The sequence below is a fragment of the Miscanthus floridulus genome, chromosome 5, assembly GCF_019320115.1.
Source record: "Miscanthus floridulus cultivar M001 chromosome 5, ASM1932011v1, whole genome shotgun sequence".
In the NCBI taxonomy this organism is placed as follows: Eukaryota; Viridiplantae; Streptophyta; class Magnoliopsida; order Poales; family Poaceae; genus Miscanthus; species Miscanthus floridulus.
Genome location: NC_089584.1, coordinates 130315125 through 130332730, shown reverse-complemented (window position 1 = coordinate 130332730; position 17606 = coordinate 130315125). Strand labels below are relative to the sequence as shown.

General features: G+C 49.4%; 2 protein-coding genes across 2 annotated transcripts; both read right to left on the bottom strand.

The window, feature by feature from the left end:
* Window positions 1–1408: 1408 nt before the first annotated feature.
* LOC136450782 (NDR1/HIN1-like protein 10) lies at window positions 1409–3754 on the bottom strand. Its single transcript, XM_066451398.1, has 2 exons — window positions 3674–3754; window positions 1409–2194 (listed from the first exon to the last, which is right to left on the bottom strand). Exons 1-2 carry the CDS (start codon window positions 3696–3698, stop codon window positions 1518–1520), a joined length of 702 nt encoding a protein of 233 aa, XP_066307495.1. The 5' UTR covers window positions 3699–3754; the 3' UTR covers window positions 1409–1517.
* On the bottom strand, window positions 2947–9529 carry LOC136450781 (serine/threonine-protein kinase Nek5-like). Its single transcript, XM_066451397.1, has 15 exons — window positions 9273–9529; window positions 8722–8958; window positions 8570–8636; window positions 8410–8475; window positions 8281–8327; window positions 8151–8196; window positions 7984–8064; window positions 7861–7903; window positions 7721–7770; window positions 7447–7528; window positions 7321–7370; window positions 6120–6193; window positions 5898–5949; window positions 5182–5796; window positions 2947–5097 (listed from the first exon to the last, which is right to left on the bottom strand). The coding sequence occupies exons 2-15, from the start codon at window positions 8817–8819 to the stop codon at window positions 3670–3672; spliced, it is 2799 nt and encodes a 932-aa protein (XP_066307494.1). The 5' UTR covers window positions 8820–8958; window positions 9273–9529; the 3' UTR covers window positions 2947–3669.
* Window positions 9530–17606: the final 8077 nt, after the last annotated feature.

The following is a 17606-nucleotide window of genomic DNA, read 5'->3' as shown; positions in this document are numbered from 1 at the left end:
CTAAAAAATCTGTCACGACCCGTAAGCTATCTGGAAACAAACGTATAACTAATCAACATGTAGAAGTGTGGGTATTTTTTGAAGGATGAAATATAGTAATCGGAGACGTAATAGCATGTTAAAATGTAGTAAACTATTAGTTTGTTTAATAGTACATGAAAACAATTTGATTGTCTATACTTGTATAGCTCTTTGAATTTGTAATTTGAAAACAATTTGACTGTACAATTTCTAGCCTGCAAAAAAACATGATAAATTCAGCAGCAAGAAAGTCTATATACTTGTATAACGAATGAAAATTAGCTAGCGTATCTCATCTTGTTTCCTAATTCTATTTGCATTTGCTAATCAAATTGAGAAGCAGAAGGGCTAGGAAGATTCTGACTATATTAGATTACAGCACACAAAGGAAAGGGAATAGCAAGGTTCTTAGTAATGGATATATAGCATGTTGTATGATCCTCAGAACATTAGAGAGGAAAAGAATTTTTACCCTGAACTGTAAGAATTGCAGCCGTAATATCACATGAAGCAGGAGGTGGCAGTTGCAGGCTTGCACGACGCTGGGGCAGTGCAAGAGGCAGCCATGGCGGGCGCAGTGGGGCGAGGTGCCAGTGGCACCGGCCCAGCGACTAGGCCCCCAGCCATGTCAGCCGGGCGAGGCGGCCTCGACTACCAGTGTCGTGGCGAGGTGGCACCTACGCAGCTGCTACCCAGCGCGGGCGCGGCCGGCTCCTCGACGCAGTATGAGGCCGGTTCCACGGCGCGTGTGCGGCCGGCCCCGGATGCACGTGGCTCTGTCGTCGCGAGCCCGGTCTCACCGCACCTGGAGCCCGCTGCCGCGCCGGGAGCCCCCGCGGTGTCTGGAGCCCGCTGCCTCGCTAGCTTGTCGGTGGCAGGGACCCGCGCCAGTGGCTTGCGCGCCGCCGCTTGCCGGCGACCCGCGGACAGCCGCACCCACGGGCTGGGAGCCACCGCCAGATCCCCGCCTCGCCGCCTGTCGCGAGGGGCCAGCTCACCGTCGTGCCAATGCGTCGCGCCAGCTCATCGGCGACCGCGATTCAAGCCCGCTCTAGTGACCCTGCAAGCGAAGGGTGGAGTGGAGAGCAGGGGTGGGGGCGGCAGTCCGGCGGAGGAGGCGGAGGGGAGAGGGGACGAGCGTCGCCCACGAAGCTTCGTGATGGCTCCGGTAAAGGCATGTATTGAGGGTTGATTTCTGTAAAGTTCGAGGGCTTTTTTGAAAAAAAACTGAGAGGAGGCCTGGACTGCGGGTTGATTCGACTAAAGTTCGAGGTTTGTTTTGCAAAATGACCGGGGCTCGCACGATATGAGCCGTCCGCGCGGCCAATCCGATGGCCGGGAAAAACAAGCGAAGTGGCCACGCTGCCTGGCCCTCTTTTGGTAGCAGGATTCATATGGTAAGATTCCGAAAGGAGAGGGTTTGGGTCCTTTGGGCCGACCCATAGGCCCGATCGGCGACCTCGCCCTTCTTGGCTTCTTCCTTGAGACCTGGATCATCAGGAGTCGATCACAGTACATTCGACCCAACCCGACGCCACCATGAGCTTCAGCGCCAGATGGCACTTGACCGTCAGCGTGCTCGCCGTGGTGGTCATCAGCTCGCCGAACTTGTACCGCACGACCCCGTCCACCCAAAGGTCGACGGGGAACACCCCAGCGCGCCTGTAATCGTTGAACGCGGCAACGCCGGAGTCCCCGAACTCCATGGACGTGTTGCCCACGAGCAGGGCCGGCACCGCGTCGGCGTGCCTCGTGCCCTGGAACGACACCGGCAGCGCGGCGAGGCCGAAGCGCTCCTCCTGGTAGAGCCCCGCCGCCTGGAGCTGGTCGTAGTAGATGGACACGCGCCTGTTGGGGTTCGAGACGGAGAGCACCGCGGTGAGGTTGTAGGACAGCACCGGGGTGATCGACGTGGTGTTGACGAGGTCGAAGCGGGCGAGCGTCGCGGTGGCGACGGCGACCTGGATCGTCCGGGGCCGGTAGATGAGCCAGATGAGCAGCGCGAGGACGCCGATGAAGATGCACGCGCCGATGAAGGCTCTTACAAGGATGCGGAACGGGCTCATGCGGCGTGGTGGCGGCGGTGGAGGCGGGTACGGAGGAGGACCGGCGCTGGTCACGTAGATGGCCTCGCTGTAGCCATAGACAACTCCCTCCCGTTGATGGTTCATAGCTGCAGACGTCGTGATAATGAGATGAGACCAGGGAACCGAGTGATGATATAGAGGCCGGCGTTCTACTAGGCTGATGATTTGCGTGAAATTGTGGTGGCATCTGAAGACAAGATGGACGATACGTTCCAGACGCTCTTCGGATCTCCCATAGAAGCCATCCGTTGATGCCGATTGCCTGTCAGGAATACTAAAATTTGGGCAGTTGGCCGTTGCTCTCTGGCTTTTTTTTTTAGAGAACGTATTGGTCAGGGCACGCATTGCACTAGAAATACAACTTGAGAGCGGCCTTCACAAGAAGCCAGGTAGGCAGGGCCCAGGGCTACGGGGATGAGAATCTGAAAAAGAAACGGAAACGACAACGCCCAACAGCATGAAAACTGGCACTAGGAAACGACACTGTAATGCGACAATGTGCAATTGCCGGCTAAGCTCCAGTTCTCACTGTGCATGGATAAGCTCCAGTTCTCAGTGTGCACTCTGATATTGGCTCCTGTGCACTCGTCGAGCCGTTTTCTGACTGTTGTTCTCACTGTTGTTCCTCTGCCATTGCCAACGACCGAAAAAGGAAAATCTAGAAAATGGAAAGTTGCAGTGAAATGGAACTTTCCCCTTCCAAAGGTGTTCTGCGCCAGGCAATGAGGTTTGACCATGAAAGAACCCAGAGTAAAGTGAATACGAGTCTCCTGGCCAATGTGTCCATGATGACTAATGGCATTACTCAGCACTAATACAGAGCATTTGGGCTTGGTAGGAGACTACCAGTAGCAGCGGCGGCAGGCAGCCATTCAACAGCAAGAGGTTCAAAGCCAGCGGGCCACACGGGCGGCTGAAATAGCAAAGTTGCGAAGCTGCTTGGGAAGAAATGGAGCTCCAACTGCAACCAGGTAGTAAGGCTACAGCCTACAGCTCGTGTGAGCATCACTTATAACAAGGGAAGACTTGTAAGCTTGTATGGTGTAGGTTCTGTGGTTTCAGTAGTCGGAAATGAAGGAATAATATAATTACTGCAGAAAAAATGCAACTCTGCCTGAACAAAAAAGAGTTGTGTGCGTCTGATGCTAAAACCAGCTTACTAAATAGCCACAAACTGTTATCAAAATGCCTATATGTGGGGTGTTCTAAGAGTAGTTGATAAATTAATTATACTGACAACAAATGCAAAAACACAATTTTGTACATTTTCTTGGTAGAATTTGGATAGTTTCAGAAGAGAACGCAGGCAAAACAATAATTGATCAAATTAGTCTTTCTATTACTTCAATCGTGTAAATTTTAACACCATTTCTGGCATGTCTTATTTTCTGTTCACAAATCTGGGCTATTTACAACATGTGCTGTAAAGAATGAACAACTATTGAAATGGAAACAGGGGACACACGATACCAAGAAGCCAAGGACAAGACAATCATTGCATATTCAGAGCACAAACAGAAATCAACCAAAACAAAAAGGGTGGCGCAAAGGCTATGTGTACTCACGTTGAACTGCGGCTTGCTTCGTCATTCATCATGCCTTTGAAACTTTTAGCCAACCATATTGCTGTTTCTCGAGGGGACACCTTGGCCTTCCCAAATGGCTTTAGAACAATCGCAAGCTCCTCCAGCCTCATGTGTTCCAGTAACTCTGCAGAAAGCTCTAAGAGCCCTTCGAGAGCCTCAGCTCGCTGCCTGAAGGATGTCACATCTAGTATTTCCTTAGCCGGAGCTGCTTCCTGCTTAAACCCATTGTTTGTCTCCAGAGTACTAAAATTTCCTTCCGGTATGGTGGGCAATTTTATCGCATCTGTACTGGCTGGTTTCTGAAAGGTAGTATTAGCTTCTGCTAAATTTGGATTCACTGTAGCAGAATCTATAGGTCCAGAAGGTATCAGATTTGGCTCGATACTTCTTACACCTATCTCTTCTCTTACCATGTTAAGACGCTTGTCAACATCAATGCTCTCTGATCCGGTTTCTTTTACTGCCTGCTCACCATTGACACGGAAACTGCAGTGGCTTATGACATGTATAATGTCCTCGACTGGAGAAGGGTTTAAATGAGGACCTGATGGTTTCTCTGATGACTGAGTGGGAGTGGATCCTCTGCCTGGTTCAGTGTTCATCGCTGTTGTTGGGACAAAGGAAGAAAGATCTGGTACTGATGAAAGCAGTTCCTGCACTGTGAACTTGTCTTCATCACTTGGTACAGTAACTGTGTCACTGCACTGACCCACTTGACTGGAGGGCATTCCATCCTTGCAAATAATCTCTTGTTCAGTAATATCAGAAGGTTGCACCATGGCTGCGCTTAGACTAATAGCACCGTTACTAGTAATTTTGTTCTCACAATTGGTTGTGTTGACCTCTGAACTTGCTTTACTTTTTATGTCATGCTTTTGTATGATTGTGTCAGGTATCAAACATTTGCAGGATGGGACCAAATAGGTTGGTGAGTCAGGTTCAGACGGTTCAGACTGGTTGGTATTTTCAGCATAACCAGTCGTAGAACTGGAGCAAGCACTGCTGTCTTCCTTGGTTGCTAAAGCCCTAGGTGGAGCAGATTTTGCTCGTGAATTGCCTGTTTTTCTCTGAAGATCTTCCAGATGACTTGGAGGAACAATTGGAACACTTGGAAGTTCCACAAGAGCATTGCTTGGACTATGGGTAGGCCGACAAGGACTCCTTGGATGCTCTGCCATGACCTTATTGTGAACTCGCTTTACCCCAGTGTGTTGACGGCTTGGACTTGCTACTCCTTGCCTCCGAGCAGGAATACTGGTGCATCTAATAAAAATGGGCAGTGTTCTGTTCTTAACCTTCCCTGCAGCTGCATCAACAGCTTCTCCAACCTGCTTGGCAGGGTGTGGATGTAGCAGCTCATCTACTTTAATTTTAACCTTTGGAGAATGCTCAATAATTGGTGACTGCAAGATGGAACCAGAAAAGAATTAGCAAACACAGAGAAGTGGATTTAAGGCTTTTAGCACAAGAAAACCATTTATCCTTACCAAATGCTTCAAGGGAGGAGATGCGTGTCCTCGTTTCACAGGTTCACAGCTTGCATTTGCTGATTCATGTGACATAACTTCACTAGATCTTGAACTGGAGGAAATATCACTTTGCTTTGAGTCGTCAGATGAGCGTTCTCTATTGCTAGGTGAATTTAGCTTTACACGGCTAGCTCTCACAGGATAATTGCTTTCCCTAAACTTGCTCTCCTCTCTTAGAGTTGTCAGTATCTTCTTAATTATCTTTGGCTGCTTATTCTCATGTCTGGGATGATGATTATCTTGTACGGATTTTGATGAATCTTGTCTCTCGAGTTCAGGACAGGCAGTGTATTTATGGCTCTGAAGATCAGTAGTTTCAGCACCCTCAGTCTCAATGGTGTTGTTGGAACTTGAGGCTAGTCCTGACGCATTTATTTCACTTGATTGTATACTATCCATATCACTGCCAGTTCCAGAAATGCTACTACACTGACTCCCAGACATACTTCTCTGACTGCTCCGTGAATTGGTGACAGGTTTCACTGGTGATCGACTAGGATGTAATATATCAGCAAATGGACGGTACTGATTTACATAAGGTTGCAGGTATGGATTTTTTATAATCTCGGATGCCTGTTAACAAAAATGTAACAAATACTCTAAGAATCTTATAAATGTGCGTGGCAAACAAGTATTGCAGCTGCAGGGGAGGTATCTATTGCATTGTAGCTTACAGTAGGCCGATGTTCAGGACTCTTCCTCAACATGCTTTTGATATGTGCTTTCCTGCATTCAACAGTAAAATGGGATTATTAGCTAGCCATACACTGGATAATGTTTCCAAACATTAGAGAAACTGCTATGACCTTGAATTCATGTCCAAACAAGAAAGATGGATGGAAAACTTTTATATATGTCCAATTTCATTGCCAAATGTACAGTTCAGGTGTACTTACATAGATGAAGAATAGCAAGTAGGCAAAGGGCCAATGGAGGAGCGATTTATCTTACTTATCAGTCCAACCATATCCTGAAAGAAACATGGAGTAATCTTAAGCTTACCTCAACTTCTATAGTTTTGAAATTAATAACACCACATAGTAAAATACGAAAAGGCGGAGAGATGAGATGAAACTGAGGCACAACAGCATTAAAGTGCAGTCGAAAAAAACTGGTATATGCAATTTTTTATTCAAAACTTCCATCTAATTTCATGCTCTAACATGTATTGGTTTAAATGCAACGCACTCAAACCCTGACCTCTTGCATACATTTTGGAAGCCATGAGACATAAACTTTCAATCATTCACAGAAGTCAGGAATGAATTCCTGGATGGATCATGAAGAACTTTGATCCAATATGGTATGAACCTGAAAGATAAACTTATCCTTGTCTTATATAATGCTTCACATAGCATGCCCATGTCATGTGCATTCGCAAATACATAAAGAGGGGAACCAAGTAGGTAGAGAGAGAAGGTCTGAGGGTGACAAACGCCAAGCAAAAGCCAGAGCCACAGGCTGAAGAGGTCAATGGTCTTTTTTGGCGACTGATAAAATGAAAGTGATAGAAGAACTGAAAGCGGCATAGATGCTAATGCCAGAACCCCTCAATGGAAGATGCTCAGTCTCACTCTTCCCTACTGAGGCTTGGGTCTGAATCCTGAAAACCATATAGTTCTAGCTTATCTTTCATTTTCGATAGCAGCATGCTTAGCTAATACCTTAATTTCGATGGACTCTAATCACTCTGATCCTTCCAGTAGGCAGTTTAGGGACTTCCTGCATCAATTGGCATGTCATCTTTTCTATAAATCTGTGTATGACACACATGCTCATTTTCCTAGTTGATTGGCCTACACGTTAATAAGTTATAAAAAGGATGTGATTTTTTTTTCTCAAACATGCGTGAGAGCTGCGTATTATTTCATTAATTGGTAGAAAACGGTCCGATTACATGCCGAATCCATGGTTTGATTAGTGGTTTGTTACACTCGCACCCATGTATATATGGAAAGAAGGATGTGGTTCAAAGATGGGACCTGAACACAAATTGACAGCATCCACTAGCAGACAAATATTCAAATCATCTCTGTATAGAAACTAGTGTTAAATAATGATACTGATGCGAGGAGTATAAGCCAAATAAGAACCCACAAAAGCCTTGAAAGCAGGTCGATGAGCAGCCATCTCATACATACAACATCCTGCAAAGACAACAGTTAAAACAGGCATCTAATATTAATATATTTAAACATCTCTTCATATGTAAGAAATTATTACCAAGAGACCATATATCTGACTTGAATCCGTAAGGAATGTCTGCAAGCAACTCTGGGCACATGTAATTTGGTGTTCCCACAACCTAAGAAGCATCATTATAGAAAATAAGATTCTGAGAACAGACAAGGCAGCTAACATAATGAAAGCAGAAAAACAGACAAGGATTAGTCAAACATGTGGTTCAAGTTTTCATTAGGACTTTAGAATAGAAACAAACAGAAATGAAGGACAAGTGTTGAAACAAGAAACAAAGGAAATAAGAGAAAAAGATTACCGAAGAGGCTAAATCATCTGCCTTTAAAGTCTTGGCCAGGCCAAAATCTCCTACAAGTGAAATGAGATATTAAAACCACAAAAATGAAGCATTGCAAAACATGTAGAGTTATTATATTTGAAATAGCATGGGAAACTAACCAAGACGAATATCCTGTTCTTTGGTAAGAAATATGTTTGAGCACTGCCAAAAAAGAAAAGAAAAGGGGTCAACACTGAATCCTGCTTCTTAAACTGACAGCATCTCTATTCTTTGTCACTTACCTTGAGATCTCGATGCAAAACAAAGTTTGAATGCAAGTAGTCAACAGCTAATGCCAATTGCGCAAACCATTTCAGTAGTTTCTGTAGGTCACTAAGAAACAGTTAGCACATATTTCCAAATTGTTTTCTTGATACGTGCAAAGAAGGAACTGAAAAATTATAGCAACCTCCTCTAGGAAGTATGTCCCATTCGCTTTTTTCATCAATTCAGCCCTGCCAAAGAGGAACATAATTAGACAAAAAGAGTCATCACAAAAGCAGTAGAATAGCTAGTTCAAACAAGCACATGGCACTCACATATCGCCACCTTCACAGTATCCCGTCACAATGCAAACATAGCAGCCCTATCAAAACTCATGTGTTGAGGTAACAGAGGATGGAACCCAATAAAACGCAAATACAGGAGCATGTTCCTGAAGAACCAACCTTCTCAACCCATGCCTCCTTGAACTCAACGATATAAGGATGTTGCAATCGAGCAATAAGAGCCATCTGCAATTTCCATTACCTCTATCAGTTCACTGAAGACAGTTCAAACTGACAACAAACGAACGAAAAAGTGCATGGAAATTTCTGTTCTGCTGACCTCTTGGTGAGCAGACTTGCGACATCGCTCTGTCTGCCTTGCAAGACGTATTTTCTTCAACACATACCTGCAGTAGCAAAGCAAACAGCTGTCAACTAGGCAAATTCACGGGGAAACAGACTCGGTAACTAAACTGAACCAAGGCATCATACTTCTTTTTCTCTGTCTTGTGGTTGACGAGGATGGCAGCACCAAAGGCGCCGCGACCAATCTGCTCCATGACCTCGTACTGATCCATCCGTGACTCCATGGCTCCCAACCACTCAACACAGCTGCTAAATCTCCAGAGCAGCAACACGCGCTTGCAAAACTTCAACCTCTAACATCAGAACATCTGGCATGTCCCGTACGCGCCACAACTCCAATCAGCCCCGTAACCTCGGCGATTTCTGCAGAAACCGTCGGAACAGGCGTGAATCAAGCAGCTTCAGTGCAGGCTCCGCAGTTCAAATTTGAACAAAACCGAGCCCCTGTTCCATCCAATCCAATCATAATCCTAGAACCACCTACTAACTCAATCACATAAGGCAATCGAAGGAAAACATTACGCCACGAAAACCCATGGATGAAGAAGTTGAGCAACCGTACTACGCACGCACGGGAAAAGCGCACCCATCCCTCACAGGAAAGCTAGAAGTTTATCAACTGTACCGCGCACAGTTCCCACCAATCGCCACCGCTCCGCTCGGGACAGGGACCTTACCGCTGGCGGGCCTCTCTCCACCGACATTGGCCACAGGCGGGGCGCTCCGGCCGCCGCTCCACGGCGACGCGGTGGGACCGTGCGCGCGTCGCCGACGTCTCCGGCCTCCGCGGCTGCGCTCCGCGCTCAAGGTGTGGTGCCGCGGCCTCCGCTGCTGTGCTGGGGGAGGATTTGGTGTAGCCTTTGATCTGGCGTCTCGTTTTTGGTCTGGTGTGTGCTGTTGGTTGGTTATTTAAATCCGGATATGGGTAAGGAGGAGGCGGCGCTTATATATGCGCCTTCCGTCCGCCATGAGCCACCGCGGGTTAATGATGAGAGGTCACTAGTACTGCTTGACAGCGACGCGCGAGAGATCATCTCTTATTTGGTTTGATTCAACTGTGCTATGGGAGAGAATAAGCTGAAAGTAAAACAATCAAAGATCAGATCAGCCGAACACGTTTAAAATTAAGAGAGGTCACTAGTAGTGATTCGGGTTGAAATGGAGAGCAATTTTTTTCTTCCATAAACAGTGGTTGCTGGTGTGTGATCGAATTCGGCACAAATTCATTTATTTATTCTTATAATGATCCAATTGCCAACGAACATGTAACCTAGAATCTCAACCTGAATAATTTTGGCGTGCTCTTTAAACTGATGAGATGTCCCCATCACGTTGCCCCGTGTGGCTGCCGAGTCGTCTTCTTTGTCTTGCTCGCTATGTTGAGCCAAGCATATTTTGTTTTTTTTCAACGTTATTTTTTTTTCTCGATTATACAAAAGGTTTGCGCGTATGTGTATTAAGATAGAGGAAAAGTTTAATACAACACGCTTTAACGACGTCCTTAACTATGAGAAGAGATATATAAGGAGGCTCGGACCATCTAGTGTACGAGGGACATAGACCGTAACTTTCCTTGCCACATCTACCGTCCAAGCAAGATCGTGAGGTTGGAGATGTTTTCATCCAGTGATTGGCTTCTCTCCCGTAGGGACAGAGACAGCGCGGGAGCAGCTCTCCTTTGCGCGCGCCGTTCTACCGTGTGCTGTGAGCATCAATGTCCTGAGCGCCGCGCCGCCCTGGACGAGACTCAGGAGAGGGAGGAGCACGCCCACGACGATGCGGTGGTCAGGCTGGCCCGAGAGCCCGGGGGGACGTTCCACAGGCGCATCGCGCATATTGTCCAGGAACACGAGGAGGAGCGTCGACATGCGGAAGAGGAGGTCCACGGCGACGAAGGGCCGACAGGCATGATGGAGCGCGGAGGTGTGGATGCGGAAGGTGTGTGGTAGCATCGGGGGCCGCGTGCAGCGCGACGCAAAGGAGCGCCGAGGGTGCGACGCGTTGCAGCTTTGGAGACGAGGAGGAGCAGAGTAGCCCCGGTCGTAGGTCGGCGTAGGCCAAGCAGCCCAGGTCGGCTACGGCCGCTGCGGCGCCGCGTAGGTCGCCCACGAGACGAAGGGAGCAGCGCAGTGGAGGCGGCCTCGACGCGGCCGGAGGCGACGCTGCCAGCTCCTCCTGCTCTCCAATGGGGGGTCGTCGAGGCATGGGGCAGCGCCACTGTCCAGGCAGCTGCGGGAGAAGGAGACGCGCTGCCCCACTCCATCGGCCAGTCTGCGTCCGCATGCTCGCGCTCCAGTTCGCATTCGGCATCGGCTAATGCCTCTGCTCCTCGCACGTTCCAGTGGACACCCCGCACATTCCATGCATTCACATTCTAGAATCCAGCGCAGGGTCTAGGGTCCATGTCGCCTCCGCCGGAGTAGAATTCACCGAAGTAGATGTAGAGCTGCGGGCTGAGGCGCCTCCGCCGCCACCACGACCACGTGGGACTTCGTCCGTGGAGGCGGCCAGGCCCATCGCGTTCGTGGTCTTTGATCATTGTTTCGTCAAACATCCGACAGGCGTCGGCTTCGTCTGTCGTCTTGGCCAGCAGCATGAGCTTGGTGGCCCTGTGCGAGTGCCACTCTAGCTCCGGGTCGCCGTCATTGTCCCACGTAGCAGCATGCCTGTTCTTTGCGTGCCCCGGCGACCGGCGTCATGGAGGAGAAGAGTAGCTCCATGGCCCGTTCTCGCATGCTCTGTCTGGAACGCTCCCGCATGGTGAAAACTCAGAGCCCATGCTGGCCGCGCCACCCTCCGCACCAGGCGTGCCCGCTCGGAACGCGGGTCGCGCGCTCATCGCTCCACCCTCCGTAACAGCCGCCCACCCTCCGCGATGGCCGCAAACGCTCGCCGCGCTCCAGGCCCACACTGATTCTCGCAGCTTTGGTCTACATGCTGGTCGCGAGCTCGCCTCGCCGCCCTCTGCGGCCACCGCATGCTCACCGTGTCGCTCTCTGCGCCGACCACGCGCACTTGCTCCACCCTGGTTGCGCGCTCACCACGTCGGCCGCGTGCCTGTCGCACCGGCCACTCACGCTAGCCGCGAGCTCCCACTCTGTCTTTGTGGGAGAGAAGCCAGAACCCAGGCTAAAAGTGGCTGTAGCCCTTCGATCTTGGATGAACGGTGAATTTGGCAGCGAAAGTTACAATGTGACTTGCTAAAGACAAGTCACTGGATCTGCATTCTGTAGTGAGAGCTATGTTATTACATTAGACACTGATCAACCCGAATTACAGCGTCGGCTAGGAGGCTATGCCCGGGCTGCCGAGCGGCGGCGGCACTGTTTGCATGGACCCACGTCGTCGTCTGGTGGGAACAACTCACGTAGCGCCTGCATATTACCAGGGTCCCCGCCGTAGATGTCATCGTACGCCTTCAGGGCCGAGGTCGAAGGAGACGCCATCCCGCTGGTTAGTTCCAGGCACTTCAGGACAAGGTGCTCATCTCATTTAAACGCCGAGATATGTGATATGCTCTACGACGCTATCTGCTGCTCCTTTTGGGGGAGTGCGGGCGGCGTACGTCCACCGTGGGCCGTGACATCGGGCAGCTCCAGAAGTGGTGGCTGCCTCGTCTTTGTGATTCGCTCGGTGAAGCGCTTGAGGCGTCTGTCGGTAGAGGTCAGCGCGGTTGACATCATCCGTGGTAGACACCACTGTCGCATCGCCCAGGGTGGTTGCCCTGACCAACGCTGGGTCAGGGCGCGTCTCGACTGGCGGCATGAATTGTGGCGTCTCCAGCACTAGCGACATCGGAGACGAGACTGACGTCCACTACTCAGCCTTCGCCGGAGTGTCCACTCGGGATGCGTCTGCATCCTGAGAGGCCGCTGCCGACGCTGGCGGGCTCCTAGGCACCGGTGCTCCTGCTAGGCTTATGACGATCGAGGCGGTGAGCTCCTCCAGCATAGGGTTGACCCACGCGGGAGTCTCTGAACTCACGCATTGCTCCAACACCCGTGGATCTGGCTTGTGAAAGCATAGTGCGACAGCGACGCAGCCGGTAGGTGCGCCCAAACTGATGTCCCCTGCCGGCTGACTCCAACGCCGCCATCATCGACGGCGGGTTCCACCGACGCCCCTCGCGGCACCCTGCACAGCCCCGTCGAGCCGCCGTGTGGTGTGAGCTAGGAGGCCAGTGGGTTCCCGCCATGGGTGGAGTGGCGTGTCCGGTCAACATCCTTTGTCGTCGACGTCGCCTCATGCCTGAGCTGCTTGCATTCCCTGGCGAGGTGGCGGAACTCGTGGCAGCGTAGACAACGTCGTGGCAATCGACAAGTCGCTACTCGATGTGAGTAGAAAAGGCAAATATCTATCATGAAGCTCCGTGGGGATCTTCTGGATCGACGGAAGCTGCTTCTCAGCCGAGGCCGAGGCCGGTCGCGTCTCCTGTCGTTCGAGGATCTCCCACCACCCATCGACGTCAGGGGCGGAGACCCGACTGCGGCGTTCGAGGCGTTGGCGAACAGGGATACGGCCATCCACCGGTCAAGCGGACAAGCCGCACATCTGCTGGGGGAGCGGCCCGCTGCGCTTCCTCCGCCTTCGCCTAGGCCCCTACCGCCCCACGTCCGCTCCGCCATGGCTCAGAACCACGGCTGAACGAGTTTGGACGAGCGGCGTGGATGCAGCTATCGGCTTGGCCAGGCGACGAACAACATCTAGATAGGTTTTTGGGAGGTCGTCGTCGAAGTCCTCGCCGTCGTCGTCAGCGTCCGCCCACTGACGGTGCTTCATGCGTCCTCCCGAGGTGCAACCTAGGTAGAATGGGGCTGCCACTGGTGAGGGGTCGGAGGAGCTGGGGATGTCCACCTTCGCCGCGACCGGCCCAAAAGTCCCGGACTTGGGCCCAAACAGCGTGGACCCAGCTGCCAGGCTGTCCGCGGCTTCCCCCGGTGGCGGAGGTGGGGCACCGGAGGAGGAGGTGGTCGCGGTGGCAACGGCATCCTGTTGGGCGACACCGGTGGAGAGGCCCGTTGCAGGCCGCGGCGACGATCGAGCCGCACGCTCTCCTGTGCTGGCCTCCGCACACGAAGGTGCAGGTGACCGTGGGGCCCCGGATCCAGCCCCGCCCGGCTGCAGGGAGGCTGCGGCGGCATCAGCCAGCCCCGATGACTGAGGGGCGCGGGCGCTGACGATGCAGCTCAACGTGGATGTGGCTTCTGCGTGAGGAGGGGCAGACGGCCATGGGGCGTCAGATCTAGCCCCCACGAGCGGCTGTAGGGGGGCACGACTGCGGTATCGTCCCCCGGCGATGGAGGAGGCCCACCGGCGGTAGACGCAGGCGGCGGTGATGTCCCTGCCACGCGTACATCCGGGCGTGCTCCCGTGCATGGGCGAGTAGGGGAAGGGGAGGCAGAGAGGGGAGAGGAGGGCGAGAGGGGTCCGGGCGGTGGCAGCGGCGGCTGTGGAGGAGCCAGGAGCTTCTAGGGTTAGGCTACGAGTCGGGTTCGTTATGTTGTTTGGATCCTCTTTGTTGTTTCTCTTTATTAAATTAGAGTTTTGCGGTAAGGGCTGCTTCAGCTGTTTTTACCTCGTGCGAACGGCTAGTTCGTGATCCTGAAATTAAGGAGGAGGCCCGTTTGAATGACATCTTGGAAATTTTCATACGAGGATTAGGTTCTACAAATCTTATGAAATTTGTATGAAATAGCTTGTTTTATAGAAATTTCGGAGAAAATTTATCAAGAGGTCAAATCTCATGAAAAGCCTTGGTGTCACGCTCTCTCATCAAATTTTTATATTTTTCTGTGCTTCATCCAAACATTAGGAACTTTTGTGTTTTCCAATTCATATAATTGAAGATATTAGGGTATTCTATTCCTACATTTTTCTTATTTCTATATTTCTATAATCCTGCATTTCAAAGAGATCCTAATTGCTAGCTGGCTGAAGGCTAAAGTTAACTCGGTCTAAAGTTACACAGACCTCTTTGAATATATGAGCTAATATATATAGCACTCTTTTTATTCCAAATTATAAGGCATTTTGGCAATACAAAAGTCGCCGAAATGTCCTATAATTTGGAATGGTGGTAATTTGGAATGGTGGAAGTATGATTTGTGGTAAATGTCTCTTTTACTCTTTGTATACGCGTGTGGGGGTAGGTGGGTTGGGCATTTTGCTCTTTTTTCGATCCATTGGCTCTTTTTCACCGGCTAATAGCCTTACAAATATATGAAGTCTTATCTAACAAGTAGCCCACTGGTTAGCCATATGTTTGGATGAGTTTGATCTATTTTTTAGTTGGATAATCATTAGAACAGTCTCAGAGAGAGTTTTATGTCTCAGATTCCAAGACTCTCATATGTTGCAAACAGTGTACATATTTTTTTTCATGAAACTTTATCATCTCTCTCCACTTGTACTATGTCATGTCATTGTATTTAATACCTATAAAACTCTTATAAAACCCACACAAAGACTGGCCTTAGATTAGCATCCAAACAAATGGCCTGAACTTGTAGACCAAATCTCAAAGTTTGGGTGCCGGACCTTATTTAGGCCTCGTTCGCTTCGCTGAAAAAACAAGCCGAAACACTGTTCCGGCTGATTTGTTGTGAGAGAAAAATACTGTTCTGGCTGAAAAAACAAGCTGAAAAGAAGGAATATAAGACAAACGAACATGGCCTTAAAAAAATACTTTGGGTACTGGAGCGGTTCAACCCCAAGGCAAAAAGATGTGGTACAATACTTTAGTGCTAAATGAAAAATCAGTTGGGCTAATCTTAGTATAGTGCAATAAAAGGAGAGCCTAATAATAATGGCAAAGGTAAGTTGTGAGGTGATGGATCAACGTCCCTTGGTGCCAATGACGAATGCTTGGCCACTTGGGGTCCAGCTTCTTTTCCTTATTCCCTTCAATTAGGAGATAGCACGAGTGTTTTCTACGGTAGGTACATCGGTAGCTTTGCCTTTGAAAACACTTTCATGAATATTTAGAGTTGGCACATCGTACGGGCATATTTGTCTCGGAGTACTATATAAATATACAATTTTAATGCTGTCCATATTATGATGTAAACATCTCAAAAGATAAAGTTATAATATTTCGGAGAGACTATCAATATCTAATACAGAGCCGGCAGCGTGCTAATTACTGATGTGCACTATACTTTGGCAACAACAGTTATTCACCCTGTTCGCTTGTTGGTTTCAGCCAGGCTTATTCAACTAGCCAACAGTATTTTTCTCTCACAGAAAACCAGCACCAACACCGACCTGCGAACAGGGCCATTGTTTTACGGACAGCGGTTACACGATCTGAACTTTTGGTTCGAGCTAGTCAAATCTGTTGCACGTACACAGAGCTAGTAGCACTTGTTTCTAGTTTCTCGGCAAAGCGAGACCCAGCTCATGCCTTCATCAGTCATCACAAGGGTCAAGGGATTCAGCGCAAGTGAGCTCTACCAATTAGGTATGGCACTGACGACTGTGAACGTTGTTACTTGTTAGCCGTTCCATTATAATAATCTAACGACAATTCACAGTTACTGTTCTTCAGCTTTTTCTACATGTGGAGTACCAGAACTAACCGTCTCGAGCTGTCCAGCGACAAAAATTTAAACACGCGCCAATGATGAGCTCCCATAGATGCGTCGTGTTCGCTTGGCTTATAAGCTGTACTTTTTCAGCCAACAAATAATATTTTTCTCTCACAATAAATCAGTCATCAGTACTATCAGTCATGACTTATTAGCCAAGCGAACATAACAATGGTTGCTATTGCCTGCCATTCACAGGGCACAGCTGGTTTATTCAATTGCTGCACCAAAGCCTTGTGCTCCTACTTTCTGTATAGGTTATTATGATTATGATCTTCTTTTTCAGAGGAATTGATTAAATGGTTAGATAGAGAGGGACCGTTCCTCTTAGTGGCAACTGCTGTCTGCTCACCTCAACAGTGACCACTCACCGGTTCCACACACACTGATCGACTGATGACGCTACAGAGCAAGACAGCTCGAGAAAAACGCAGTAGCAGCAACTAGCAGAAGTGCAGGAACGACACTGTGCGAGTGTGCGTGCGTGTTTGTCATGAGTACTAGTCTTGATACTGTTCTTGAGCACAGGCTGCAGATCAAGCATCATGGGGCGCCAGCAGCCGTCCAGCACTCCAGCAGGCACTGTAGGTGAAGATGCAAGAACTGTGTGTGCTCTTCAAATTCAAAGTTCAACAGGACGTTGAGCTGTGTGAGCTGACTGGAGTGAACAGGGAGCCAGGGATGACAGCCTGCAGTTCTGGGAAGAGACAGGCGAATCAGTTGATTCACACGGGCAGTATCCGACCTGGTGACTGCGAGGGCCCACATGCAGTGCTGATACGCAGCATCTGCAGGGTGTACCGTAACTGTTCGGCTTACCCGTATTCAGCTTGTACGATTTATTTAGTTGGAACATTATTTTTCTCTCGTAACAATTCAGCTAGAACAGTATTTTCAGTCAGTTTCAACCAATACGGTCCAGCTCGGACAGACTGTCGCAGCAAGCCGCAAAGGGTGTCATAAGGTGATTCTCGTACAGTGCAGAGACGCGCCCACAAGTCAATTTGAGCTCATGGATTAGTCCTTCATGAAAAAAAAATGAAAAAGAGAAACAAAAAAGTGAGTTATACATGTCAAGACGTACGTAAGCAAAGGCATTGCCGTGTAGTAGTACTACTGATCGGATTGTGATGAACCATGATAGATTAGGAATGATGGCACTGATAGCCTGTAGTAACCGGTAGCACTACAAAGCCTATTCTAGCTACAACATCTGCTACGTAACATCAGATCCTGGACTACGTAACCAACTGCTGACGATGCCCAGTGTCTACTGCTTGAGGACGACCGTAGCGTGGCAAGGACACCATGATTACTGTGCGAATAAGCTATTAGGGTCATCCGTCATCATGGCCATGAATGAGTTTACGGCCGGCACCGGACACCATGAGTCCGTGAGTTTAATTGCGACGTTAACGTACGCGC

Coding starts and splice junctions, on each gene's coding strand:
- LOC136450782 (XM_066451398.1), bottom strand. CDS start 3,698: ATGACGAAGCAAGCCGCAGTTCAAC. Junction 2,195..3,673: donor GAAGCAAGCCGCAGTTCAAC/GTGAGTACACAT, acceptor CGACGTCTGCAG/CTATGAACCATCAACGGGAG.
- LOC136450781 (XM_066451397.1), bottom strand. CDS start 8,819: ATGGAGTCACGGATGGATCAGTACGAGGTCATGGAGCAGATTGGTCGC. Junction 8,328..8,409: donor AGGAGGCATGGGTTGAGAAG/GTTGGTTCTTCA, acceptor GAGTTTTGATAG/GGCTGCTATGTTTGCATTGT. Junction 5,797..5,897: donor GTCCTGAACATCGGCCTACT/GTAAGCTACAAT, acceptor TTTTGTTAACAG/GCATCCGAGATTATAAAAAA.